The following is a 27,701-nucleotide window of genomic DNA, read 5'->3' on the forward strand; positions in this document are numbered from 1 at the left end:
CCCCGCCTCTAAGGAGCACGCTGCCAGGCAGGAATGCCAAGGGACCGCGGCGAGATGCAGATTTGACCCCACATGTTCAAGGAGCACCGTGATGCAGGGGGGATGCTGCAGTGCCCCCGGTACATGCTGATGTGCCCCATCCCAGCCCACCAAGGCAGCGTTTCCCTGCAGAGCGGGGAGCCAGCAGTTGCTGAATCCCCATGGAAAAGGGCTCGGGGACACCTAGGGTGCAGATCCCGGGTCTTATCCCGGTTTGGGACCACTGGGATGCAGGAATAACCCCGTGCCCGGCAAAGCAGAGATGGAGACGGTGCTGCACCAGCAGCAAGCAGCTTCCCTTCACCTGCAGGGATGGCTGGGAGGGAGGGAGGAGGCAGCTCAAGGAAAAAGAAGCCGGAGCAGGAAAATCAGGGTTATTCCCTGCTGCTGTCTCCCTCCTGACCTTGGACAACCCTGTGCCTCAGTTTACCCGGCGCAGCAGCCCAGCCTGCAGTGGTGAGGGGGGGTTATTGGCCACCTCCCCCTGGGCAGCGGGGAGCAAAGTCACCCCCAAACCCAGGCGCTGCAGGGAAAGGCACCGAATCCCTTTCCCGTTTCCCCTTGCAGGGAAGGGCAAACGCTGTGGGCTGCTTCCCCAAGCTGGGAGAAGGAACAGGGGAGCCAGCACCGCTCCTCATTCCCTTCCTGCGCTCCGGCCCCAGCCAGGGGCGCCCCCAGCAAGGACTCGCACCCGGCTGCCTTCTGCCACAGGGAATTTCGAGCGGAGAACCGGGCTCACGCACCACCTCCTGCCTCCCGAACTTCCCCTGCTGCAGCCGCTGCCCTCCGGGAGGTCACGGCACGAACCACCGGCAGAAGGAGATGCGCTGGGTGCAAGGGATAACGGACCCGCCATTCCCCCCCCCACCACACACACACATTCACTCCCTCCCTCCCTCCCCGCTGCAGCGGGGACACGGGCAGCGCCCGGCCCCGCTCCACGGGCACCGGGGAGGATGCGAACCCCGCAGCGCGACGCGCTCTCGGCGCAAGATGCCCGGTGCATGCATCCCACCCCGGTGCATGCATCCCACCCCGGTGCGCGCATCCCACCCCGGTGCGCGCATCCCACCCCGGTGCATGCATCGCAGCCGCAGCCGGCAAACCGGGCGGGGGGGGGGGTGGTGGAAGGAAGGATATACATGCATACGCAGCCCCATAGATCCCGGCGGGGGGACCCCTCCCGTTATCCCCACTCACCTTGCACGGGCAGCCCGCGGGCACCGAGCACACTTGCTACCAAAGCGGCCACATACCAAATCATAGTACTACCGGTCCCCGGTGCGCAGCATCTTCCGCCCGCCGGGCGGCCCGGCCGGGGCGGGGCAGGGCAGGGCTTGGCCGGTCCGGGGTGAGAGGCTCGGCTCCCCGGGCCTCCGCGGGGCCGGAGGAGCGGCTCAGGACCGGCCGCCGGCCGCTGCGCCCATGCCCGCGCCCAGAGCCATGCCTCCGCCGCACCTGCCCTCCGCCGCACGCTGCGGGGCGCAGCCTAGCCTGCTCCCTTTAGCGGCTCGGTGCCGCCCCCGCCCGCCTCCTATTGGTCAGAACGCCGGGGGAGTGGGCGGTGATTGGTTAGCGGCGCGGCCCGGGCCCGATTCAAGGTGGGTTGGCGCGCACGGGGGGCCCCCCTTGCGCCGCAGTATCATGCGCACTGCCGGGAGCGGCGGGCGGAGCGGAGCGGAGCGGAGCGGGGTCACCTCCGACGAGCGGTCACCTCCGAGCCGGCCGGGGCCCGCAAGGTGCGGTCACCTGCCTGTGCACGCAGTGCCCGGCTCAGCAGCACCGCCATGTCTCCAGATGTGGCCCTTGCACTGGCTCAGCATCACCTCTGTGGCCCCAGATGTGGCCCTTGCACCGGCTCAGCATCACCTCCATGTCCCCAGATGTGGCCCTTGCACTGGCTCAGCATCACCTCTGTGTCCCCAGATGTGGCCCTTGCACCGGCTCAGCATCACCTCTGTGTCTCCAGATGTGGGCCCTGCACCGGCTCAGTATCACCTCTGTGTTCCCAGATGTGGCCCCTGCACTGGCTCAGCATCACCTCTGTGTCTCCAGATGTGGCCCTGCACCGGCTCAGCATCACCTCCATGTCCCCAGATGTGGCCCTTGCACTGGCTCAGCATCACCTCTGTGTCCCCAGATGTGGCCCTTGCACCGGCTCAGCATCACCTCTGTGTCTCCAGATGTGGGCCCTGCACCGGCTCAGTATCACCTCTGTGTTCCCAGATGTGGCCCCTGCACTGGCTCAGCATCACCTCTGTGTCCCCAGATGTGGCCCTTGCACCGGCTCAGCATCACCTCTGTGTCTCCAGATGTGGGCCCTGCACCGGCTCAGTATCACCTCTGTGTTCCCAGATGTGGCCCCTGCACTGGCTCAGCATCACCTCTGTGTCCCCAGATGTGGGCCCTGCACCGGCTCAGCATCACCTCCATGTCCCCAGATGTGGCCCTTGCACCGGCTCAGCATCACCTCTGTGTCCCCAGATGTGGCCCTGCACCGGCTCAGCATCACCGCCGTGTCTCCAGATGTGGGCCCTGCACCGGCTCAGCATCACCTCCATGTCCCCAGATGTGGCCCTTGCACCGGCTCAGCATCACCTCTGTGTCCCCAGATGTGGCCCTGCACCAGCTCAGCATCACCACTGTGACCCCAGATGTGGCCCCTGCACTGGCTCAGCATCACCTCTGTGTCCCCACATGTGGCCCTTGCACCGGCTCAGCATCACCTCTGTGGCCCCAGATGTGGGCCCTGCACCGGCTCAGCATCACCGCTGTGTCTCCAGATGTGGCCCCTGCACCGACTCAGCATCACCGCCGTGTACCCCAGATGTGGCCCTTACAGCGGTGCACAGTCACCTTCCTGTTCCCATGTGTATCATTCAATAGCTCAGCATCACCTGCCTGCCTCCAGATGTGGCACCTGCACCGGCTCAGCATCACCGCTGTGTCCCCAGATGTGGCCCTGCGCCGGCTCAGCGTCACCTCTGTTTCCCCAGATGTGGCCCTGCACTGGCTCAGCATCACCTCCATGTCCCCAGATGTGGCCCCTGCACCGGCTCAGCATCACCGCCGTGTACCCCAGATGTGGCCCTTACAGCAGTGCAGTCACCTTCCCGTTCCCATGTGTATCATGCAATAGCTCAGCATCACCTGCCTGCCCCCAGATGTGGCACCTGCACCAGCTCAGCATCACCTGCCTACCCCCAGATGTGGCACCTGCACCAGCTCAACATCACCTCTGTGTCCCCCAGATGTGGCCCTTACAGCAGTGCACAGTCACCTTCCTGTTCCCATGTGTATCATGCAATAGCTCAGCATCACCTCTGTGTCCCCAGATGTGGCCCCTGCACCGGCTCAACATCTCCTACCTGTCCCCAGATGTGGCCCTTACAGCAGTGCACAGTCACCTTCATGTCCCCATGTGTATCATGCTATAGCTTAGGATCACCTGCCTGCCCCCAGATATGGCCCTGCACCAGCTCAGCATCACCTCCTTGTCCCCAGATGTGGCTCCAGCACCAGCTCAGCATCACCTGTCTCCAGATGTTTCCCCGGCACTGGTAAAGCATCACCTGCCTGTTCCCAGATGTATTGCCCACACCAGTGCAGTCACTGTCCTGTCCCCAGATGTGGCCCCTGCATCAGTGCAGCATTACCTGTCTGTCTCTAGACATGGCCCCTGCACCAGCACAGTCACCTCGCTGTCCCAAAATGTGATCCCCACACTGGCAAAGCATCACCAACCTGTCACCAGATGTGCCCCTTGTCCCCAGCTGCGTCCCCTGCACCAGTGCAGCATCACCCATCTGTCTCCAGATGTGTCCCCTGCACCAGGACAGTCACCTGCCTGTTCTCAGATGGTCCCATCCATCAGTGCAGCATCACCTCCGTGCCACCAGATGTTCCCCCTGCCCTGCCTCAGCATCACCTCCTTGTCCCCAGATGTGTCCCCTGCCCTGTCCCCTCCTCTGCCGCCTGCCCCTGTTGCCACACACCACCTCTCCATCACAACAGCCCCACTTTGCTCCCACTCGGGGTCACCTCCCCACTATCTGCCCCAGCTCCACATCACCCTGACCACCACAAGCTGTGCCAGCTCTCCCTGCCACCCTGCACCACTACGGTCACATCCCTGCCACCTACTTGGTGCCACTGCAACCCTGTACCCCCGTCAGCACAGGGGAAAGGACCTGTCCCCCTGATCAGGGCCGTGCACCCTGTGTCACATCCACTTGCCCCCATCCCTAGCCCCTTGCACCCTATGACACCGCTGTGTCACCCTGTCCCCCACTGAGCCCACCCCTCTACCTGAAAAGAGAGAATTGGGGGGCAATTCAATTAAAGGAGGTAGCAAATGGGCAGCCCCCTCCTGTGCTCCCCCATCTCAGCCCACCTCTCATCCCTGCAAAGACCTCCGGTGATGCCAGATGGGCAAACAGCCTGGCTTGCTCCCCAAGGAGCGTGCCAGCAGGAGAAATGGGCCACTGAATACCCCCTAAGTGACAGGCACACAGGTTGCCCCCAACATCAGCTCAGCATCACCTACCTGTCCCCACATGTGCCCCCCCTGCACCAGCTCAATATCACCTCCCTGCCTCCAGATGTGGCTCCTGCATTGGCGCAGCATCACTTCCCTGTGCCCACACTATTGGGAAGGGATGTGGGGAGAGGTCTGAGCAGCTGCTGCTCTTCCCACCTCTTCCCATGCGTGTCCTGGAAAGAGGCACCAAAACCAACCCTCGGAGAGGATGCAGGTGTCTGAGGAGCATCCCACCCCCTCTGCCCACTATTAGGTTGGTTGAGGGTCAGGCCTGGGTGCAGCCCTGGCACAGGAGCATCCTCCAGCCCAAGCTCCTGCAGGCTCCCAAGCAGTTTGCTTCCCTAGCAAAACCCAAGGCCTCGGAAAAGCCTGACTCAGCTCCTAGTCCTGAGGTCTGAAGTGAAAGCTTGCAGATCTACAAGGTGGGGTGGCAGAGCCAAGGATGACCCTCGTGCTGGGCTGGGTTTGCTCTCCAGACCTCACATCCTCCCTGCTCCAGTCCTACCAGCTCCAAAGCACCCAAAGCCTCCCAGGCATCACCCACGGGCCCATGAGGGAGCAAACTCAAAGCCATCAGGCCTCCATTCACCCCTTTCCCAGCCATACAGAGTCGATAGATTCTGGTCCAGTTGGAGTCCGTGTTCCCATCTAGATCATCTTCATGCCTTTAGCTGGGTTTTGCCCCATTTTCATAGACTCATAGAATCCCAGAATGGTTTGGGTTGGAAAGGACCCTAAGACCATCCAGTTCCAACCCCCTGGCATGGGCAGGGATGCATCACACTAGACCAAGGCTCTGGCCTTCAACACTGGGCAACCTGCTCAGCACCCTCAGAGGGAAGAGCTTCTTCCTTATCTCCAACCTGAACTTCCCTGTTTCAGTTTGAACCCATCACCCCTCGTCCTATCGCTACAGTCCCTGACGAAGAGCCCCTCTCCAGCATCTAAAGAACAATAGATACCAAACAACACTGATACCTTCAGCCCAACCTGGGAGGCATCAGGAGCCCATGGTCGATGGGGAGGACACAGCCATGCTCCCGGTGTGTCGCTCCCAAAGCTGACCCCGGTGCGGGGGCCGCAGCAGCATCCTCCAGAACCCGGAGTTATGGGCTCGGGTTGAGGCTCTTGTTTCTCCTGCCTAATTTGCTGGTTTCTGAAATCCATTCCCCACTGCTTTCACACCTCTCTCCCTCTATTTATAGCTGGGTTTATTTACATGAGCAGGGCACTCCATGTACTTACACGTCAGCCTGCGGTGGCAGAGCCGCGAGAGGGTGAAGGCAGCGAGGCAAGGCAGGGCCAGGAGCATCCCGGTCCTCAGCCATGTCCATGTGGGAAGCAGGCAGGAAGCTGAGATGGGAGCTGCCGAGGAAAGGAGAAGGAGCTGAATAAGCCGTGGACACCTCAGACCCACATAAACCCAAGATCCAACCCTGTGGGGCACAGTGAATGCAGCTCCCATGGGATGCAGGCAGCCATGGAGCTGGCACCTTCTCTTTCCAAGGTGGAGCAATTGCTTTTGGGTTTGTTTCTCCTAAAACTCCGACAGATGAGGCAGGAACCTGGACTCTTGACATGAACACAAGAGCAAGAGACAATGGGGACGCAGCTCTTCCCATTGCAACACATGGACATCTGTGTTCAAGCCCTGGGGCTCTGCTCTTGGGATCAGGAACAGAGGTTTGAGACTTAAGAAAATTGGGAATGAGACAGAAATGTAGGCTGGAAATGCAGAGATTTCCATGACAAGGCTCTGGTTGAACCTTCTCATGGGGCAGCAGAAAGACTTCCCATTGGAGAAGGGCTGATAATGGGGAGTTCCTGGGCTGTGGGTCACCGGTGCTCTCTTCCCAGCTCCTCTCTACCGGTGATCCGGTGTGGAGAGCAGGAGATCCGGACCCAGCTGCATCCCCCCCGGCCGCGGGATGCTCCAGCCCACACGGGGCTGAGTCTCCCTGCACAAGTACATGATTATTCACAGCATTTGCATGGTGGAGTCACGAGTCTCACAACACCTGATCTCCTCCTGCAGTGGGGAGGCAACGGCCCACAGCCCGAAAGTGGGACTCGGTGTCTCACAGCATCCCACATCACCCAGCTGCCACCTCCTCCTTGCTCCATGCGGGATTGGAGCCGGGATGCCCGGCCGGCCAGGGCAGGGAAAGGCAGGAGCAGAGCAGGGAATTGCTGAGGCAGGCTGCAGCAACGCTGCACACAGCCAGGCTGCCACGGGAGACACTGAGAGAGCCCTTTGGAGCAGGCAGATGGGCTCAGTGCTCAGCTCACGCCGCGCCGGGGTTAGGCTCATTCCCTCTCCCATCACCGGTGGCTCATCACCAGGGGCTGGCAAGCGAGGAGGAACATCCTGCCAGGCCTTTCTCGGCTCCACATTCCAAGTCGTGGAATGATCCACCTGTGGTATTTGAGCAGACACACAGCAAACCCCAGCACCGAGGGGTCAGCTGAGTCACGTTCACAGCTTCTCCCTCCCGTTAGCAGGTCTCCAGCACAGCTGATTACTCATCAAGCCCACTAATACTCACTCATCGCACTCCCTGGATCAAGCAGCAGCGATGTCTGTCTTGTCTTATCAACCTCAAAGCAAAGTAATGATACCCCATCCTTATCACCTCCTTCTGCAGCCAAAACACGGCTCTCCATGGTGCAGGGCATCCTCATCCCAGCACCATTCCCGGGGAAGCCAGTGCTGTCAGGCTCAGCCTCACTGCTCCCTGGGAACCTGGGGGCGAGTGGGAGACCCTGGACCCACATCAGGCACCGTGGGATGGGGTTTGCTCCCCCAAGCAAGGGGCAGCAAGACAACAGCAGGGACCCATTGCCCCCAGCCTGGGTTGGGATGAAGGGACCTTAAAGCTCATCCAGTCCCAATCCCTGCCAGGGGCTGGGACAGCTTCCATTGGACCAGGTTGCTCCAAGCCCCTGTGTCCAACCTTGCCTTGAGCACTGCCAGGAATGGGGCAGCCACAGCTCCTCTGGGCACCCTGTGCCAGCACCTCAGCACCCTCACAGGGAAGAGCTTCTGCCTTACATCCAACCTGACCTTCCCCTGTTTCAGTCTGAACCCATCACCCCTTGTCCTATCACTACAGTCCCTACTAAGGGTCCCTCTCCAGCCTCCAACATGAGTTTGGGTGCTGTACCCCCCATCTCACTGCCCCACAGTGCAGCATATCCCCTGGGGCTGGTCGTGTGTGTCGTGTGTCTTCCCCCCCAAACCCTAAAACGATGCTGGAGCATGTTCTGCTCAGCACCACCAACTGCATCCCCCGGCACTGCCACCCACCCCATTACTCACTGGGGCTCTCTGGCACCGGGAACACACCTCCCTGCGTTGGGAATAGGCACAGCACGTGCTCCTGGGGGCTGGGGGACTTTGTCATCGCTGTGAGTAACCACACTTTGTCTTAGATCACCCTAAAAACCGGGCCCCAAACAGCCCGGAGCTGTTCTTCCCCTCCCACCATGGGGGAAACTGAGGCACGGAGCTCCCGGAGGAGAAGGGAAGAGCAGGCTGGACCGCTCCGGCTGCGCTGGGGAGGTGACTCACTGCGGGGCTGAGGCAGCGATGCTGTCCCTGCGATGCTCCAACCTCTCGCCCTGGCATCCTTTGCAGCCCCTGCTCACACACTCTGCTGACGTCCCTGCCATCCACCTGGCTCGCCATTCCCGGCGGCAGGAGCGCCCCACCGGGGCACCCCATTGCACAAGCCCTGCTCCCCCAGGAGCCTCAATGCGGTGGCATCCCCCCCCACACACACACACCAAGGACGTGCTCTGCTCTGCGGCAATAGCCTCCCAAATAACCCCCCAGCTGGGGACGGGCTCATGGAAGGGGTTGCAGCCTGGCCAAGGCTTGGGGAGAGCCTTTGCTGCGGAGAGAAGGGCTCTCTTGTAGCGTGCCAAGAGGCAGAGGAGGCTCAGAGCTGCCTTTGTTCAGAGGGCAGCGGATGAAGTCTCGCACCTCCCTGCTCAAGCTGCACCAGCCTCGGCGCGTCTGCTCCCTCCGGCCCCACATCCCCGACTGGGGCTCAGCAGGGGATGAGCGGACCATTCCCTGCGGGATCGCTTTCCCAGAAAGCCTTTGGGAGCCAAGCTGCTGGGAGCAAATAGAAGGGGATGCGGGGAAGGGAGTAAGCCCAGCCCCCCGATGCTGCTCCCTGCCCCACACTGGGTGGGCAAATCCTCACCTCCCTGCGCCCAGGCAGAGCGGAAACAGCCCACGGCCCTTCCATGGGTCCCCTCCGGCCACAGCCCAGAGGCCACAATGAAGGGCTCAAGGAGACACAGCTTGTGCTGACTCCCCCCACCCAACACACAGCCCAGGACAGGAGGCTCAGCACCTCGTGCCCCATCCTGAGCTCAGAGCATCACAACAGCCCCAAACTGGGTCAGTTCACAGGGGGTGAAGGGGTGATGTCCCGGTGCCACTGCAGCCATAGGGAGGGAATCCCAAGCCAGATATCAGGAATGCAGTGACACCAGCCTGCAGGTCCAGGGGGATGCCCCACTCACCCCTTTACACACACACAAGGCATCGCACGGAGCGTTGACAGCACCCCAGGGCTGTGCTGTGGACACGGAGGCGAGGGGGGGGGTCCTGCCCCACAGGTCACCTTCAATGGAGCCTGGCACAAACTGGAGACGGGAGCTGGCTCATCCTCAGCTCCATCCAAACTCAGCCCAGCGGCTCCGGCATCGCTTCCCTGCAGCTGGGCTTGGCTCCCAGACAGCTTCCCCCTGCTCCCTCCCTGCCAGCAGCAATCAGCCCTGCATTCAGAGGCCTGCGGGCGGGGGGGATGATGATGAAGCAGCAGTCAGACCGCTCTGGGCACAATGTGCAATCAGCCCCCCGAGGAGCAGGACTTGCTCCCTTGGGAAGGGCAAGGGATGCCCTGGGGATGGGCGCTGACTCCATCCCCAAAAGCAAACCCGCACCCAAGGGGTGCTCACCCACTCCTGCATATCCCATCTGCCCATCCGTTGCTGCTGAGGATGGTCCTGGCAGTGCAGACCCCTCAGCTCCTCAGTTTTATCCCCCATCAGACACAGAGAGCCTGGGTGGCTTCTGGCTGATACATTCCCAACCTTCCTTGCTGCAAGAGCATCCCAAATAACAACCTGTGACACACAATGCAGGGAGAACCCCCCCACTCTTGCCCTGGCCCTGACTCCCATGGATTTGATCCCCTGGATAACCATTCCCTCCCCATCTCGGGCACTGCTGTGTTGCTCCTGCCACACGCTGACATTTCCTTCCCCGGATGCCACTTATTTATAGCACGCCTGACCTTTTCCCCAAGTTTACATCCTCATTTCCCTTCCCTTCCTCCCACCCAGCGCTGAAATCCAGCCCCCAAGCCTGGCTGTGTGCAGACATCCCCCACGGCCCAGCCGGGATGCGGGATGTGCTTCTCCAGCATCCCCATGGACAAAGCTGGGGCTGTCACTAAGCACGAGCCCCCTTCTTCCTTCTGCAAGGAACAGCTTCCCAAGAAACCTCTTTGGAATCCAGATGGACTCGTAATTCCTGCTGGAGAGGAGCAGAAAGGCCATGGCAGTGTGAAGGCAGAGCTGGGGGAAGCAAGGAAATGCTTCCGTGGATGGAAGGACAAGGGGAAGCCAGGAAAGCTTCAGCACCCAAGTGCTACAGCCCGAATCCAGGCTTTTTGGAGCTATTTCCTTGGATTGAAAGAGAAATTTGTCCCATTTTCCCCTACCAAGACCCGATGTCTGCCAGGATCACCCATCATTGCTTGTTGGGGAGTGCAATGGGTCCCTTGCACCTCCCTGCATCCAGCCTTTAACCTGCATGGGGAAAATCACTTCCCAGGGATGGGGATGCTGTTCCAGCAGCAAGAGGGAGAGGAAAACATGCTGGGAAAACAGCTCACTTCAGGATCAACCCCTGAACAGAGTAACCCCCCTTGTTCCTATCAGCCTAGAGATGTTTGGGTACCAAAGGGCATCCCGGCTGCCTGGGGAGCAGGAGCCAGCCCCTCACCCTCCCTGCTGTCTGTCTGTCCATCCCTCCCCAGGCAATGGGCTCTGCTGCTCCCATAACTCCCTCTTGCACCCAGCACTGGGCCCTCCCAACAAACGACCATTGATTCTTCTCTCCAGCCCAATCGATGCCATTGACTGAGGCATCAGAAAGACAAATCCAGGCTCCCTGCCCTGGGAAGGCGGCATCAGCCCTGGGGGGATGCGGGATGCACAGGGCTGCCTTCACTCGATGCTCTCCATCCCTAAAGCCATATGGATCAGGCAAACGCTTCCAAGGACCTGAAAGCACCAGCTTGGTTGGATACGACTGGCAGCAGGTCTCAAGCTAACTTGGGAATGGGGAGAGCTCCCCCCAGGCTGCAAGGGATGGGGAGGCTGCGGTCCTCTCCTGCCCCAGCGCAGGGATGAGGTGTCCTTCTCCATTGCACCATGCAAGGAACCAAACCTCAGCAGGCAGAGGGGGGAATAATTCCATCAGAGCCCCAGTAAGGGATCGCTCAGTCTTATACAGATGGGAAATGGGGGGGCTGCCCCTGAGCCTCCTCCTCCTGCACCTCCCAGCAGTGGATAATGGACCCTGCACGAGGAAATTACAAGGAATTTGCAGCCATCCCATCTAATCCACAGGGGAGACATCTGAATCCTACAAGGAGCATTTGGCTTCTGGGTACAGAAGAGCTTAGAGACATGCAGAGGCATTAAAAACACTCCTGGGGATTAAACTGGGAGCTGGGAAGGGAGAGCACAGCTGGAGACTATGGATGGATGCAGGAGAAGACTGATGGGGGTACCCAAGGACTGCGGGGAGACAGAGTAACACATCTGAGGGTGGCATAAACCAGCCTTGGAGCAGGGATGGAGGTGAGAGAATGGATGGAGATGGGAGCACGCAGGATGCTGCAGGACAAGTGGGATGTGCACCGCTGAGGTGTCACAAGGTCTGGGGCTCCAACACTTCAGCAGCTGATGTCTAAGCCCCCAGCCAGGTCAGAAAGAGCCTGAAGCATCCCCCCACAGCCAGCCCCATGCTGTGGGGTCTTCCAAGGATAGACTTGGGCAACGTCTCTTATCATTTGGGATTTATCCTCATCATTTCTAATCCTTCGCCTTGATTGCTGAGGCCCCAATCTCATTAGCTGGGCTATGGCGGGTCGTTATTCATGCGCAGGGGGTGTTTAAAATTGATATTAATCCCACCTCGATAATCTGGCGTTTATTGGTGTGTATTTTTAACCTCTTCTTTTATGAAGACGAGCTGAGGAAGCCCCAACCCTGCGCAATAGTGACCCAAAACGCTGCTCGACCCATGGCGAAGATGCCACCTCTGCAGGCTGCGAGCATCACTGGGGATGCGCAGGCCGTGCCATACCCAGCAGGACCAAACCCTGGCTGCTCTCTTTTAAAGCCATTATCACCCTTTTTGCTTAATGATGACAGAAAGCAGCAGCTTCCACTCGGGGAGGACATGGAGAGAGCCCGTCATTCCCAATGAGGAAGGAGCCATCAGCATCCCATCAAAACAGCTCCTCCAAACCCAGCACAGGAGAGCCTGGCTCAGTTGGACATCATCCTCACAGCTCCCACGGAGGCAACTTCAGGTACCCCTGGGGAGTTACCTCCCTATTAAACGCTGCTCAGCACCCCGGCTCCAGGCAAAGCTGCCACAGGGCAGGATTTGGCCTCGCTGGGGCAAACCAGGGTGCTCACCACGTTGTGCTTGGAAACCTCCATTTCCCAATGCACAAAGTCCCTCTGGCTCCAAGGGCAAAGGCAGAAGCGACTATGATGATGATGATGATACAATGATGATGACGATGATGATGATGATACGATGATGCAACCTGGGTGCTCCAAGCAGGATACGCTCCAGGCCCAAGCTCCCTTCTAGCTCAAGAGCAAGGCACCTCTTTGCTGCAGCTCAGAGTTAGTGGCTGTTTACCCCAGCAGAATGCCAACAGCTTTGGGAACAGCTCGTGTTTAGCTTGGCAGGATGGCTATTGTTCCTATATTGAAATGCATCTATCACCCAGGAGTGCTTGGAGGGAAAGCAAAGTGTTTCCCTTGGTCTTGTTGTAGCGTTGTCTTACAGCTGGAGGCACATCAGGATGGGCTTTTGGGGGAGAAACCACCTCCAAAAGGTCCTTAGATTATGGGGTGGGAGAAAACCAGTCCAGCCCCATTGTAAACCCATCCCTTCATCCCAACTGAGCTGCTCCAGACACATTAGAGCCCGGAACAAGCGCAAGCATGATGGAGCCAAGCCATGGAGCCAAGCACCAGCTCTATCAAGTGCCTTGAGAAGCTCATGGGGGGAAAACCAACGCAGAGAGGACGGCCCAAAGGAGAGATGTGGGGACAGGGAGGTGGCCTTAGCCCCTGGTATTATTTCAGAGCCAACAGTTTCATAGTGAGACTGGTTTAGGTGGAACTCCAGTCACTGAGAAGAACACAAGGGGAGTAAATACATAGAAATAGTCCTGATTCTAAAGGTTCTGTGGTACTCCCCTAATGAAATGGGGTGTCTTCATTACACAGCAATGGTTAATGCCCATTTACAACCCAAATAACCCGAGGGCATTTGAGGAACCACAGACACTGACTTGGAAAAACCAGTTTGGCACCAAAGCAGGTTGGGAGACAGAGATTTGGAGACACAGGCACACATTGGCATGGAGAGCAAAGAGGCAGCTCCATAAAGAACATGAAGAGCTGAAGAGGTGCCAGCCTCCCCTCTCCGCCGCCAGCACTGAGGAATGCAAGATGCATTGCTTGGGAAATAGATGGATGTCTTATGGTGGGATGGATTTCCCTCACTGCCTGTGCCAGTGTTGTGGAGTATGGAATACGGTCATTCCCAAAGCCCTGGGTGGAAAGCTGCTTCATTCCACCAGCAGCACCTCTTGGGGTGTGCATGCTCATAGGAGGGAATGGAGACCTGAGGTTTGGGGTCAAACCCCACCTGCAGCTCCCAGGGGTCCCTCATAAGTTGTTCCAAGCCCATCCCTGGAGGTCCTGGTTGTCGTTTGGGACCAAAGCAGGAGGCTGCAATCCCCCCATCCAGGAGTAAAGGAAGCTGCTGGTACCCGGAGGATGCTCCTCAAAGCCAAGGATCTGGGGAGAAGCAGCAGCCAGTAAAACACTGGAGAGCTCCAGACATCAAAGCATCCCGATGCAATGAGGGAAAAGCCACTTTCCTTTGCTGCTCCAGACATCCCAGACTACCAGGGCTGGGCATTCCCACTGCAGGCACCCGGTTTGGAGACACCCAAAAGCTTTTCATCCTTCTTTCCCCTGTAGCTGGATGTTGGGACCGACGGCTCCCTATGGAGCGCTTTGAAACGGCTCCCTTCCAATTACCTCCACAAAAAAAAGAAGTGATGGAGATCCCTTTGGAAGGGATTCGAGCTGCGCTCACTTGAAGAAACGAGAATGGGAGTTGGCAGGAGGAGCTGTGTGTATTGCAAAACAAAATGTGTTGCTTTTTAATACGGATTTCCAACCCAAACAAATTGGTTTCCTCACACTCCCAGGCTGGGAAGAAGGAGCCGGCCGACAGTTTGGGATTGCAGTTTGCAGTCGGTGCCGCCGAAGGAATCTGTTGCAAAGCTGTCGCAGCAAATAAATGCTGTTCCTCTGCTGTGCTGCAGCTCCCCTGGTCACCGCTCGCCACCCGGGCCCCGCTCCTCCCCAGCGAGGAAGGGAGGAAAGCATCACAGCAGATGGTTTGCAATGGAAACCAATGCACGGCTCCTCGAAGCCGAGCAATAGACAAAACATCTCCCCATCGGTGCTGCAGAGCCAGGGATGCAGCACCAGGCATGGCCATGCAACCTAGAGCCGAGGTAGGAAAACACCCATGGGAGCCACCAGCACCTTTCTGCTCCCCAGAGCCAGTCCCACAAGCCACGGCAAGGGAAATGATCCCCAAGAGCAGAGCATCCTTTGGGAACAGGGATGCCTTACATGTGTTCCCACCCCCAAAATCCGCATCCGTTACCTGTGTTTCACCGTCCGAGCAGCAGGACAAGGCAGGAGATGCTGCTCCTTGCCCAAGCACCGCAACTGGAGGACACAGAGACTCCCGCTGGCTGCCTGAGGGGATCCAAAGAAATGAGTCCCTACAAGCTGTGTGTGTGTGGGGAATATCCCACATCCCAGCCAGCCCCCGAGGGGAACGCACCAAGAGCTCGCTCTGCTTTGTGCTCAGGGAATGGCTGATTCATGCTTTTTTCCAGGCATCCCCTGCAAAACCTTGGATGAGGACAGAGCTCAAAGCTGAGCGGGTGTCTTCCACAGCACATCACACCGGGCTTCCCTTCAGGGGGGATGCTGAGAGCCAAACCCGTCTATTTTGATATGTAAAACCATAAGAGAAGGCCTTGTGACTCAAAGAGGAATGGGATCCCTTGGGATAGCTCAGCCAGGCACCCGGGAGCCATCCCTGGGGCAACAAGTTCGCATGGAGGATGCTGAACCGAGAGCAGGGTCTCAGATAGGAGGGGACATGCTCCCAAATCAGGGCAACCAGCACCTCCTCCTGCCTTCAATGGCCAGGGCGATGGGGACCTCAACCAGCATCACACCCTGCCGTGGCTGGGGCAGTCTGCAAGCATTAGGATTCTATGTCACGGGGAAGGACATCTTCCACTAGAGCAGGTTGCTCCAAGCCCCTTCCAACCTGGCTTGAAATGGCCAGGGAATGGGCAGGGAAATGTCCCAGTGGTCACACATCTCCACTGGCATCCATGTGTCCCACTGCTCCCATCCCCTCTTGGTGCTGCTCCTGTGAAGCATTCCCCAAACAGGGACCTGTGTCCGTAGGAGATGGGTAGGATCTGGATGAGGTTTACGGTCCCTTCCCACCCAAACCATTCCATGACTCCATGTTCTATAACCAAAGCCATGAGCAAACGGGACTCCCCTCACAGACCTGAGCACCCATTCCATGCCCAGAGCCCCCAGAGCCACATCCCCTGGACCTCAATGTAGATTCCCCACCCCAAATCCCACCTCGGACACCACAGGAAGCTGGATGCTGCTGGGGAAGGACCTGCTCTTCCAACCCTCCCTTCCCAAAGCCTGTTTCCCAAGTGAGGGAACACCTTTTGCAACCAGCATCCCATAAACACAGCAAATGCAATCCCATCCCATCCCATTTGCTGGTACCTGGCCAGGAGATGCTGAGGGTCACCAAGCCAGGCAGAGCCCCCAAAGCACCAGGATGGGTCCCACTCCCTTATTTAAAGCTTCATGCCCTGCAGCTGCATCCCCTATGGATTTGGGAGGCTCCAGATGCTCCCTATCAGGGCTGTTGTCACTCCTGCATCCCAATTCCCTCCCTCGTGGGCACTGTCCCCCTTCATCCCTGGGTCCCAATCCAGGGTAGTGATGTCCCCCTTCCTCACTTAAACCCACAACCTCCATTAAGAAAGCAGCATCCATGGCTGCAATTCCACTGTTGGCTCATCCCTCACCCATCTCCAGCTCCCTTCCCTTAATGCCTCCATCCATCCTGGCATCAGCCTCACCAAGAGCTCCTTAAAAGACATTAAGCAATTAATAAGCCTTGGGAATGGGGGATGTATTGCCCCTGACCCCGTGGAAAACCCCACACCAGCACCTGCACCCATATCCAACAGCAAAACCCACAGCTCCAGTTGAGCCCTAAGCACTGGTCCATGACCCACACGAGCCTCCACACTGCAGCATCTCCTCCATGGGTTAACCCCCTCCAATGAGCCCAGTGAAGCAGCACAGGGAGAAGCAGAGGCAGCAGCACCCTCCCAGAGGGGCAGCGATGCAGTGGGGAGGAGAGGGGAAGAATGAGTCCCCTCATCCCCCTGCCTTCCTCCTCCTCCTCCTTCCTGGGCCCACAGGTTGATGCACACAGAATAGACCCATTTGCTGGCGGGGCTGAGTAATGCTCTGAGCTGCTCCTCCCCGGCAGTGAGTAATCCTGCTTTTGTCTCCATCTCCAGCATGGAGCAAAGCCAGGGACACAGCACCCCATGGCCACCTCATCCAGAAGGATGGGACCCAGGGTGGCACCCCGGGGCGGGGGGGGACACACCTCGGGGATGACACATGGTGGTTTCACATCATGGCAAGCCGTGTTCACATGAGGACATCAACTATGGGCAGCATGCTCTGAGAGGCTCCCTCTCACTGTGGTACCCTGGGCTGGTGTTCCATGGGCATCCCTTGCCACACTGCTGGACCCCACACAGCACCATGGAATCGTGGAATCCCACATTTGTTTGGGTTGGAAAGGACCTTAAAGCTCACCCAGTTCCAAGGACAGGGACAGCTTCCATTGGAGCAGCTTGCTCCAAGCCCCTGTGTCCAACCTGGCCTTGAACACTGCCAGGGATGGGGCAGCCCCAGCTTCTCTGGGCACCCTGTGCCAGCGCCTCAGCACCCTCACAGGGAAGAGCTTCCTTATCTCCAACCTGAACTCCCCTTGTTCCAGTCTGGAACCCCCTTGCCCTGTCCCTACAGGCCCAGATGCAGAGCCCCTCTCCAGCATCCATCCAGCATCATGTCCATGCAGAAGCACATCCCCGCTGGGTGCCATGGAAACGCATCTCCATCCGCTTCCACCTGGTTCATCCTCCCTCCCAAGGAGGTGTGAAGGGAAGCCCAGCCACGACGGGCTCCTGCCTGGGTGGGACAACCAAGGGTTTCTCCATTGGTTTTCCCACCCAGGGCATGTCCTGGACCCCAGAGCATCCCTCCGTTCCCGGTGCTGACTCACAGGGCTGGCGGGCGGCTCCCGCTCGGGCTCCCACGCTGCAGATGGTGAAGCCTCTCTCCTTGTGATTTCATGTTTTCCCCCTTATTTTTGGCTGTTATTTCAGTGCACCCTCCCCTCGCCTCCCTTCCCCTCTCCCATGTCCCCTCGCCACCTCCTTCCATAGCAGAGGGCAGCCCTGGAATCCTAGGATTCTATGCCATGAATCCTATGTTGATGTGCAAGAGAGCCGGGATTTCAGCTCCTCTCAGTAGCCCTTGGTGGCTTCCTTGAGGGATGTCACAGTTATCCCGCGTGGAACAACACCAGTGCACCAGGACACAGCTAATTCCCAAGCTTCCCATGGCATGGACCCTGATGCCATGTTCCTCTCTGGCACAGGGACATCCTGCAGTGGGCAAACACCTTCCCCATCGCTTCCAGGGCACTGAGGACCACGGGCAGCACCAGCTCACCCCAATGTGAGGTCCCCGACGTGGGTCAGCCATGCACTGGGGGGTGATGGAGCTCCCGTAGGGATGTGGCTTCCCTTTGCCATGCCTGAGCCGAGGGAGAAGCCTCTCTGTGGAGTGCCGGGTTCAGCAGCTCAGCTGGGCTGGGAAGAGGAACGGGAATATGGGATGCGGCGAGAGCAAGACAGGCTATAAATAAAGGCTGGAGAAGTGGGAGGCAGCAGCCACAGGGGCTCTGGAGCAGCAAGCAAAGCAGGTGCACGTTGGCTCTTGATGCCTTTGTGCTTCCCGGGTATCCCTAATAACCGGGATCCGGGTGGGAGCGGGGCCAGGATTCCCTCTGGAAATCACTGGTGTCAGAAGAGCAGAAGGAGCTGAGGAAGAGGAGGGTGGGAGGGAAACGAAGGCTCCAAAGGGGCTGCCGGCATCCATGCAGCCCCAGTTTAATGGGAAAGGGGGGAACCTCCGGCCAAAATCTGCTACTGGAGTTAATGGGGGATGGAGGGAATGGACACAGCTCAATGCATCCAGCCCGGGATCATCCCAGGAAGAGGTGAGATTCTCACCACGGGCCACCGGGAGCCGATGGGGACCTGCGTGGTGCCTGCAGCAGGCAGGGATGAGCGGGAAGAGAGGAGGAGAAGGAGACAGATGGGCAGCGATGGAAACATAAGTTAACTCGAAGGAAGCGGATAAACAGCAGGCAGGGAGCAGATCCCAGCACATATGCTGTGCTGCAGCCAGCCAGGAGCAGGGATGTTCCCCACCATTCCCGGTCCCCATCCCTATGCAGCGGCCCGAGCCACACAGGGATGCTGGAAGCAGGAGCAGGGCTCAGGGTGATGAGGTTTGAGGCCGGGGCTTGCAGCAGACAAGCAGGAGAGCAGCCAGGATGAGCAGCTCAGGTGCAGCTCATGGCCCAAAAGCCAAACCCATTGAAGCATCATCCATGAGGTGGACACGGCTCCTGGCACGGGAATCACGGACCCATTCCCTATGGCTGCTTGGGGCAGCGTTGGCCAGGGAGGGATGGGTCCTCCCTGCCTGGCAGGAGCAGGCAGTTGGATGGGGTCCCTGCCTCAGTTTCCCCAGCCAGGGGAGGGGAAGCAGGTTGGAATACCGTGCTTTGGTGGACAATGTCCCTGCCATGGAACTGGATGAGCTTGAAGGTCCCTTCCAACCCAAACCATTCCATGACTCTAGGACTCTATGAGCAGACCAGCATCGGCTCGTGTGACATAAAATCAAGCCAAAGACCCTCAAAAGCTCTTGAGCCCTGTAGTGGGTACCGGGTACCCCAGTGCCCGCACAGCATCACTGCCCACTCCAGCAAGGGGGACCCCAGTCACCCCACATTGCCCCTGCTCCCCCAGCAGTGGGATGTGGGGCTCAGAGGCACGGAGCTGCCAAGAGCATCCCTTTGGATGCCGGGTTGTAATGAGCCCCGGTGTCATGACCCACATTAACACCCCTAAGGATGCTGATAACAGAGGAGAAGAAGGAGAGAGCTCAACAAGCCCCCGCAGCCGCCTGCATCCCCGGAAAGCCACTGGGAATGGGGCCAGCGAGCGCTGGGCGCACACAGACCCCCTTGTTCCCTGCTCCCTGCCGCAGGCCAGGGCTGCCCACACAAGGGGAAGCTTGTTCAGGGCACCCGCACTTCCCGGTGGTTGCCAGCACGACCGGAGGCTGCGGCGGGACCCTGAGCTGAGGCGGTCAAGGGCAGGGCTGACCCCATAGAAGGGGAAATGGAGGCATCCGGTTGGGAATTGCAAGCAGGAGGCCTTGGAGAGGTTGTGAGGCTGCCCCATCCCTGGCAGTGTTCAAGGCCAGGTTGGACGCAGGGGCTTGGAGCAAGCTGCTCCAGTGGAAGGTGTCCCTGCCCGTGGCTTTAAGGATGAGCTTTAAGGTTCCTTCCAAGCCAAACCATTCCATGAATCCATGATTCTATGTGGCTGGCCCTCACTTGTTTCCTCTGCTCAGCATTCCCCCACACAGATCCTGGTTCTTTCTTTGCAGCATCCTCCCCCTTGCAGTGTCCTTAGTACGACAGAATCCCAGACTGGTCCATGCAGAGGCTCCGAGCGGCCACAGCTCATCCCGACGTTGGTCAGTGGGAAGCTGTGGTGGTATTCCATGAGCCGGGAGCAAACATCTCCTGCCGAGCACTGAAAACTGCTGTCCCCATAAAGGCGAGTGGAGATGAGGAGCTGCAGCACCCCGGGAGCATCCATCTGCTGGGAAAGGCAGAGCAAGGAGCTGGGAGAGGAAACCAGGAGAGCTCAAATTGGGATTAATAAGGCACAAATTGTTAGTGTCAAAGGGGAATTCAGCCTGGGAAGAGGCTGCCAAAGGGCACGGGGAGACAGAGGCACATTCTCAGCTCAGAGCTGCATTTCCCAGCCCAGCACCGCAATGGGAGCAGCCCTGACTCTGCTTCATCCCAGCACCTTCAGAGGGGAAGTTCTGCAGCATCCCCCGGGATAAGCAGCCGTATCCCGGACCTCTGCAGCCAGCCCGTGTGCTCGGTGACTCCGGCATCCACATCCCGAGCATCACACGGAGCATCACGGCTCTGCCCGTGGGGTTTGCTCGGGAGCCCGCTTGCGCACTGGAGCCTGATTCCAGCCTAGGAGCATCCCTGCGGGAGCAGCGCGATCCCGAGGATCCCTCCCAGCAGCAACGCGCGCCGGGAGGATGCTCCGCAGCGCTTCCCACCGCCGGGGCTGCTCCCGAGGACCAGGGGGTGCAGGCTCCCCCCCCCTCTCCCCACAAGCACCCCCCGGGCTCCGTGGCAGCCCCCATGTGCCCGTCCCTGCACCCGGCTGTGGCTGCAGCGGAGGTGGGAGCGATGACTCAGGAGATAATGAGCCACATCAGGAGGAGGAGAGGAGCAGAGCGGGGACGTGGTGGCGGTGAGGAGGCAGCTTTGGGCTGCTCTGACTCACCCACAGGGCACAGCACCACTGTTGTACCCCCCCAGCCCATGTGCATCCATCCCTCCTCCCACCAGGGATGCGGGTCCCCAGGCAAACGGGCTGCGCATGGGGTCCATCCAGCCCCCAGGGCCGCCCCGCAGGGAGCCCATGGTCCAGCATCCAGCGGCGCCTTTCATCCACAGGGATCCTCCCGCTGCCAAACGAGCCGGTTCCCCAGCTCCCGATGGATAAACAGCCTCTGCAGCCTGGGGAAACTGAGGCAGGGAGGCACCAGACTTGCCCGAGGCTGTTGTTCACAACAGGAGTCCCGGCTCCCGTGTCCATTTGCATCCCAAGCTCCTGTATAAAGTCGTTTTCCACCGTGTGCAGGGCAGTGCCGCTCACCCATGGGGTGACGCTGCTGGTCCAGCCCCTTGGTGGCTTCACCTCCATTGGAACCAGTCAGACCCGGTGCCACCGGCTGCCTCAGTTTCCCCACATTGGAGCTCATCAGCATCTTTTGCTCACAGCATCTTCCTTCCCCAGGAGCTGAGCCTTGGCAAGGGAAAGGAACTGCTTATGCAGAACAAATGGAATCAATCACAACAAAAGGCAGCGGGCCTGCTGCTATTTATTCCCCATCCGAGGGTTTCAAACGCATCCGCAGGCATCCACAGCCATATGGAGACGGGGAACCCACCGGGGATGTCCCAATGGGCAGGAAAAGGCAGGAGAGGGGCACAAATCCAGGGTCTCAGGGCAGTGTCGTCCCCCCCCTTGCATGTTCTTTGGGACCACAGCTGTCGCCATCCACCTTAGCTTAGGGGTGATGCTACCGAGCAGCCAGAACAGAAAGTGAAGGGAGGATGAGGAGCAGGGCACCCAAAATATCCTGCTGCTGGGTGCAGCACAGCCCCTGCATCACCACCTCCACGGACACCCCATGGCGGAGGATCCAGCAGCAGGATCCAGCCCACGCTGCCAGGGAGTTGGATCTGTGCTGCTTTATCAGGGCTGCTGCTCCTGTCGACAGATTCCGTGTGCTCCAGGGAGCTCCTGGCCTCTCCTTCGGCCTCAGCAGCTCAGGGAAGAGGCGATGCTGGAGGTACCTCTCTGCTCCCATCCCTGCCGGGGCAGTGCCAGCCCTCTGGCATTGGAACAAGCTGGAAGTGGTGAGGAAGGCTGGTGGGAGATGGCTCATGGATGCAATGAGGCTGGAGCGTGTCAGGGCCTGCACGCTGGAGGGACAAGCTCCAAACCCCTGGAATCTGGCTGTGGCAGAGGCACTGGAGGGATGGCTCCATGCATGAAGAGTGAGGGGACACCTCACTGCCAGCACGTGGGGTGCAGCCACTACGCAGGCACTGGGGAGATGCCAGCTGGGCTTTGTGGCTATCCAAGAAGCTTTCCCACCCACCTTGGCTCCCACTGCACCCCTCCAGGAGCTGTTTCTGGGCTGATGTGGGGTCCTGGGAACTTCAGAGGGCTCTGGGGCAGTGCAGGACCCCCACATGCCCTCATATGAGGACACTGAGGGCTCAGCTGGAGCAGGAGCCAGAGCAATGCTCTTCCCAGGAGCATGTCCCATGTCCCAGCCCAGGGGGTGCAGGGGATGATGCTCAGAGGGGATGATGATGCTCAAAGAGGATGATGCTCAAAGGGGATGACGCTTGGAGGGGATAAGGATGCCTGGAGGGGATGCTAATGCTTGGAGGGGATGATGCTTGGAGATAATGCTGATGCTTGGAGGGGATGAGGATGCTCAGAGGGGATGATGATCAGGGAGAATGATGCTCGGAGTGGATGCTGATGCTCAGAGGTGATACCAATGGTCAGAGGGGATGATGCCGGGAGGTGATGTTGATGCTCAGAGAGGATGATGCTCGATGGGAATGATGCTTGGAGTGGACGCTGATGTTCAGAGGTGATACCGATGGTCAGAGGGGATGATGCTGAGAGGGTGATGCTGCTGCTCCGAGGGGATGATGCTCAAAGGGAATGATGCTGGATCGGGATGATGCTGGGAGGTGATGCTGATGCTCATAGGGGATGATGCTCGACGGGAATGATGCTGGGCTGGGATGATGCTGAAGGGTGACGCTGATGCTCGGCGCGGGCTCCCCCTGGCGGCCCCCCCGAGCCCCGAGCCCCCCCTTCCCCTCGGATGGATCCCCCCCACCAGCAGCAGCCTCTCCCGCTCCGGTCCCCCCCTCCAGCCCCAGAGCCGCGGCTGCTGCAGGCTAAAGCCCCCCAGTCCCCCTTCCACCCCATGTCCGCCCAGCTCAGGCTCCCTTTAAGCCCACTCAAATCCTATTTCCAGGAGAGGCTTTTGCACCTGGATACTCCCCGGTATCCCCAAGGGGTCTGATGCACCAGGACTTCTCCCCCCCCGCCGTCAGTGTGAGCCCCTGCTTTGGGCTGTGAGAGCCCAAACGGGAGCCCGGGGCTGCTCCCCGCTCATCGATGGGGCTGCAGGTGCCGGGTGGTGGCGGCTGCCCATCAGCCCCACATCGTGTTGGGGTCACGCAGTGGGTCTCCAGTGCCGCCCCACACACGGGGTGATGAAGGTGATGAAGTTCCCCCCACCCCGGGGCTCCGAGCCTGGCTGTGGAGCATCCAGGAGCATCTTGCCACAAGAGGGAACCCCTGGGCTGGAGAATCCCGTCCTGGAGCCGCTTCCCAGCCCCTGCTTCCAGAGAGGGGCCGGGGCCAGGAGGGATGCTCCCCTCGCCAGCAAGGGGGCTTTGGACCCCTTCTATTGCCCCAAGCTACCTGCAAGCTCCTCCATGCACCCCACCGCTGGGAGATGGATACCTCTCCATGGGATTCCCGTCTCTGACCTCATTTCCCAGCTGATCTGATCCGAGGGGTGAGGACCAAGGCAGGACACACAGCTCAAGCTTACCTGAGTGAGGGGGCACAGCAGGCATCCGATGGGACAAGAAGCAGCCACGTAGGCTGTGGGTGGCTCAGTTATGGCCATTCACAGCATCCCATAAAGGAAAGCCAACAGGATTTCCAGGAATGATGTAGCTGGCCTGGCTCTGGTTTGCATCCCAGCGGGACAGTGTTCAGGAGGGAGCCCAAATGGGGCAGAGATATTGGTCCCCATTCAGGTTTATAGCCCCGCTGACACTGGGCAATGCTTAGTGCCATGGAGGACCAAAGGGGATAGACTTGGGAATAGAGGTGATGAGGGCTGGTTGGGAAGTTAATCTAAAACCATGGGATGAGAGGATCTCCCTGTGGCTTGAATTTGCACAGGGACACATCCAGGAGAAGGCAAAACATTTCTCATGTATGGGAAAAGAATGGATGGATGGTGCTGAGGAACTTGTCTGCTGCACCTGAAGATGCCAGTACCAGGAGCAAGGGAGGGAAAGGGGAAGAGATGCCAGAGGGATGGAGAGCAGGGGCATGGGCCAGGATTAGCAATGATAAACCCTAACCCAGGCTTCTGTCGGTATGTATTACCCAGGCCTGATGGGAGCGATGGGCTTGCTCATTGTTCCTAAGTGGCAAATGGTCCCTCCATCCTGTTTGCTCTGAATTAGGTGGCATATGTCTAATCGCCTTTGCCAGCACAGCAGGCAGAGATTAAGCCCTTGCTCCTCCTCCAAGCCCAGCCAGGCAGGAGGACAGGGCCTTCACCTGCCTGCTCTAGGGCAGAGGAGGAGTAAATGATGGCACTGGGTGCACACAGCGCATCCCATCTGTCCTCTAGGGGGTTGGAGCTGGTTGAGCCTTAAGGTGCCTTCCAACCCAACCCATTCCATGGTGCTAGGAAGTTCTTCCCTCTTTTCCAAGCAATCTACTGTACTTGAGCACAGTTTCCAAGCCAGAACATGCCACAGTACTGATTTCCATGGGAGTCATCAGGAGCCATTGAAACCGGCTTAAGGTGGGGAACCAAGCACTGTCTGCTGGAGACAAAGCACTTGTTAAGCAGTAAATCAGTGCAACAGAGGAACCAGCACAAGAGGAGGACTGTGGGAGCAGGACATCCTCACTCTCCTCAAGCTTTTTCCTCTATATCCCTTGTCTTCTCTCAAGAACAGGCATAAATGCTGTGGAGCATTAGCTCCAAACCTGTTTGTGTTGAGTGGGATCAGGAGATAGGAAGCATTTACAGGCTGAGAGACCTGGGCTGGTCCAGCCTGGAGAAGAGAAGGCTCCTTAAGGGGAGACCTTAGAGCAGCTCCAGTGCCTAGAGGGGCTGCAGGAAACCTGGAGAGGGGCTTTGGACAAGGGATGTAGGGACAGGACAAGGGGAATGGTGTAAAATAAAAGAGGGGAGATTTAGGTAAGATAAAAGGAAGAATTTCTTTAACAATGAGGGTGCTGAGGCGCTGGCACAGGGTGCCCAGAGAAGCTGTGGCTGCCCCATCCCTGGCAGTGTTCAAGGGCAGGTTGGACACAGGGGCTTGGAGCAAGCTGCTCTAGTGGAAGGGGTCCCTGCCCGTGGCTTTAAGGATGAGCCTTAAGGTCCCTTCCAACACAAACCAGGCTGGGATTCCATGGCCCCCTTCCCACTGACTCCAGGTGGGGGAAAGGGGAGCAGTGACCCCCTCCTCCTCCCAGTGCCAGCCTGGGGATGCTGGCAGGACTCAGACCGGAGCTGATTCCATGTCCCAGCTTGCCTTGGCCTGGAAGCGAGCAATATAACGGGATGGTGACCCCCGGTCCTGCCACCCACAGCTCTGCTTTGCTGGGGGCTGAGGGGCAGGAAGGAGAGGATTTGGCTGTGAACAGGGCTCCAGCAGCCCCAGGGGTTGCAGATGCTCCCTGCCCATCGAGGAGAGAAAAAGGCTGCACACCCCAAGCTCTGGGATCACAGCTTCCTGCTTGGAGCGTGGGGAGGATGCTGAGGGCCAGGCAGATCCCAATGCTTGAGCATCGGGGTGAGGATCGCCTCTGCTCCATCCCTGGACCAGCACAGGGTAAGCGATCTCGGCTCAGGGATCCCTGGGGATGGAGATCAGCTTGGATGAGAGTTATGTGGCTCCTCTCTATAGCTGCCATCCCACCACGCTGCTGCAGACAGACCCCAAGGAATGCAGCCCAAATCCCGGGCTCCCTCAAAGCATCCTGCTGGGAGGCAGTGGGTTTATTCTAAGCAGCTCCCGCTGACCACTCCAGGAGCCCTTGTGAGCAAAGCACCCAAAGAAAACCACCTCTAATTAGAGGGTGGAGGTAAAAATATCCCCAGGCCATAAGCAGAGGGAGGCAGACAGGGAAAAGGCACATGCCAGGGAGACTGACGCCCGGCACCGAGACGAGATTAGGAGCAGCCCAGCCTCACACATAGGCAGGATTCAAAATAGATGAGCATATGCCGAAGTGATGAGCGAGGGGAGAAGGATGGGGCTGGTGTAGGAGTGGGGTCATGGGCTGAGCCACCGCGGGAGCAACAGCTTGTCTGGGCTGAGGCAGCCAAAAACAGAGGCGCTGCCTTCGGCTCATGGAAAGCTGCCCCAGCATCCGCATGGAACAGGGATGCCAGGGCCCTGCCTCTATTGCCAGAGCTGCTGAGAGTGAGCCTGGGTGAAGCTGGGAAGTGCTTTGGGGTCCTCGCGTTCAAAGGGAGGTGTATAAATGAGTGTGGTGTTACCTGTGGAGCCTAAAGGCCCTCTCCAGCACAAGGCAGGACTTTGCTTCCCAAGCCAGTGTTTCCAATGGGAAAAAGCCTCTTGCAGCTCCACTCGGGTGCGGCAGCATCCTGCTCACCTGAGGGCAGCTCTGAAGAGCCTTTCCCTCTCCAATGGCTTATTCCATCACCCCGTGCCATACACAGCGATGGCTCTTGACACACTGGACCTAACACAACCCTGCACGTTGGGGTCTGCCGCCCCTCTTTACCTCCTTGCCACGGCTCCAGGTCTGGAGCGACCCCGATGGCTGGGGAAGGTCCAGGTGGAGAGCCCCGAGGCCCCAGCCAGGCTGCTCCACACGCCAGGCATTGGCACAGTCCTCAGAGCCCCGGTGCCCTGGATAATAAGGTTCCCATCTGCCATGTGTGTTGCCATTGGAAACCCACGGCGACAGGCGCAGCCTGTCCTCACAGCTTGGAGCAGCTTCTTCCCAGCAGGGCTGGAATCTCACTTTGGGCCTGCAGGCACTACAAGTGTCAAAGGGATCTCCATGTTCCCTGATTGCCTTCCTCTCCTCGCAGATCCCGAACTCTCCGTGTACAACACTGCCGCTTCTAGACACCCCCCCCCCCCTCCCCGAGGGGGTTTTCCTTCTGTTTAACCTTAAATCCTCTTCCCACTGCTCTCACAAGTGCTGACTCTCTCTTCTTGGGCTTCTCTTCTCCATCACTGCCCACCACAGGCCTTGGCTGGGGCTCAGGGGGGCTCTCAGCGGGACACGTGCTCCCCCACTCTCATCCTTGCTCCAAGCACAGATGGGAAGCTCTTCAAAGAACAAAGGGATCATAGGAAGAGGCAGGTTCGTGCTGCTCCTCATCACGCCTGAATAAACCCCGTGCTACCCAGGGCTGCTCTGAGCACGGATTTCATTCCGGTTCCTTGTTTCGATGTTAAACAATGAAAGGGGAGCTGCATTGGTGTGTGAAAGCCCATGGTTGACATGGCAGCGCTTCGCCATCCCGGTCTGACGGGCTCTGCAGTCCCTGTGCGCTCTTTGTTGTGACTCCAAACGGATGGAAAGGGCCATGGTGCCACTCACAGGTCCACGCTCCTCCTGGCTGTGTAAATACAAAGTAGAAGGCCAGGAGCTGGAAACCCTCCCATCCTTCCTTGTTTCCTCTCTCTCAGCCCCACTCTGCCCTGACGAAGCTGCTGCTGGATGTTAAAGAGGGCCCCGACAGCTCAGTGCTGACACTTTACCACTGATTACACTCTCTGTCATTGTGTTTTATGTCTCTTGTCATTCCAGCCCAAGCAGACTGTGTTCGGATGACTCTTTGCTCATCAGGGGCCCAGCCCAGAGACTGCTGGAGTCAGGATTTA

At 58.9% G+C, this 27,701-nt stretch overlaps 2 protein-coding genes across 4 annotated transcripts in view; both read right to left on the minus strand.

The window, feature by feature from the left end:
- IGSF9B (immunoglobulin superfamily member 9B) overlaps positions 1-1,441 on the minus strand; it is a 38,501-nt gene extending 37,060 nt beyond the window's left edge. For all 3 annotated transcript variants that reach the window (XM_061476158.1, XM_061476157.1, XM_061476155.1), the window contains exon 1: positions 1,240-1,441. In XM_061476158.1, coding sequence (XP_061332142.1) covers positions 1,240-1,303 — 64 coding nt within the window. In that variant the 5' untranslated portion in view covers positions 1,304-1,441. The remainder of the gene's footprint in view (positions 1-1,239) is intronic.
- The window catches only part of B3GAT1 (beta-1,3-glucuronyltransferase 1), a 177,308-nt gene that overhangs the window by 5,768 nt on the left and 143,839 nt on the right, over positions 1-27,701 (minus strand). The window lies entirely within an intron of this gene.

Source organism: Pezoporus flaviventris, unplaced genomic scaffold, assembly GCF_033815535.1.
Source record: "Pezoporus flaviventris isolate CSIRO_AGI_PZ_B2104156 unplaced genomic scaffold, CSIRO_AGI_Pfla_v1 ptg000093l, whole genome shotgun sequence".
NCBI classification, from domain to species: Eukaryota; Metazoa; Chordata; class Aves; order Psittaciformes; family Psittacidae; genus Pezoporus; species Pezoporus flaviventris.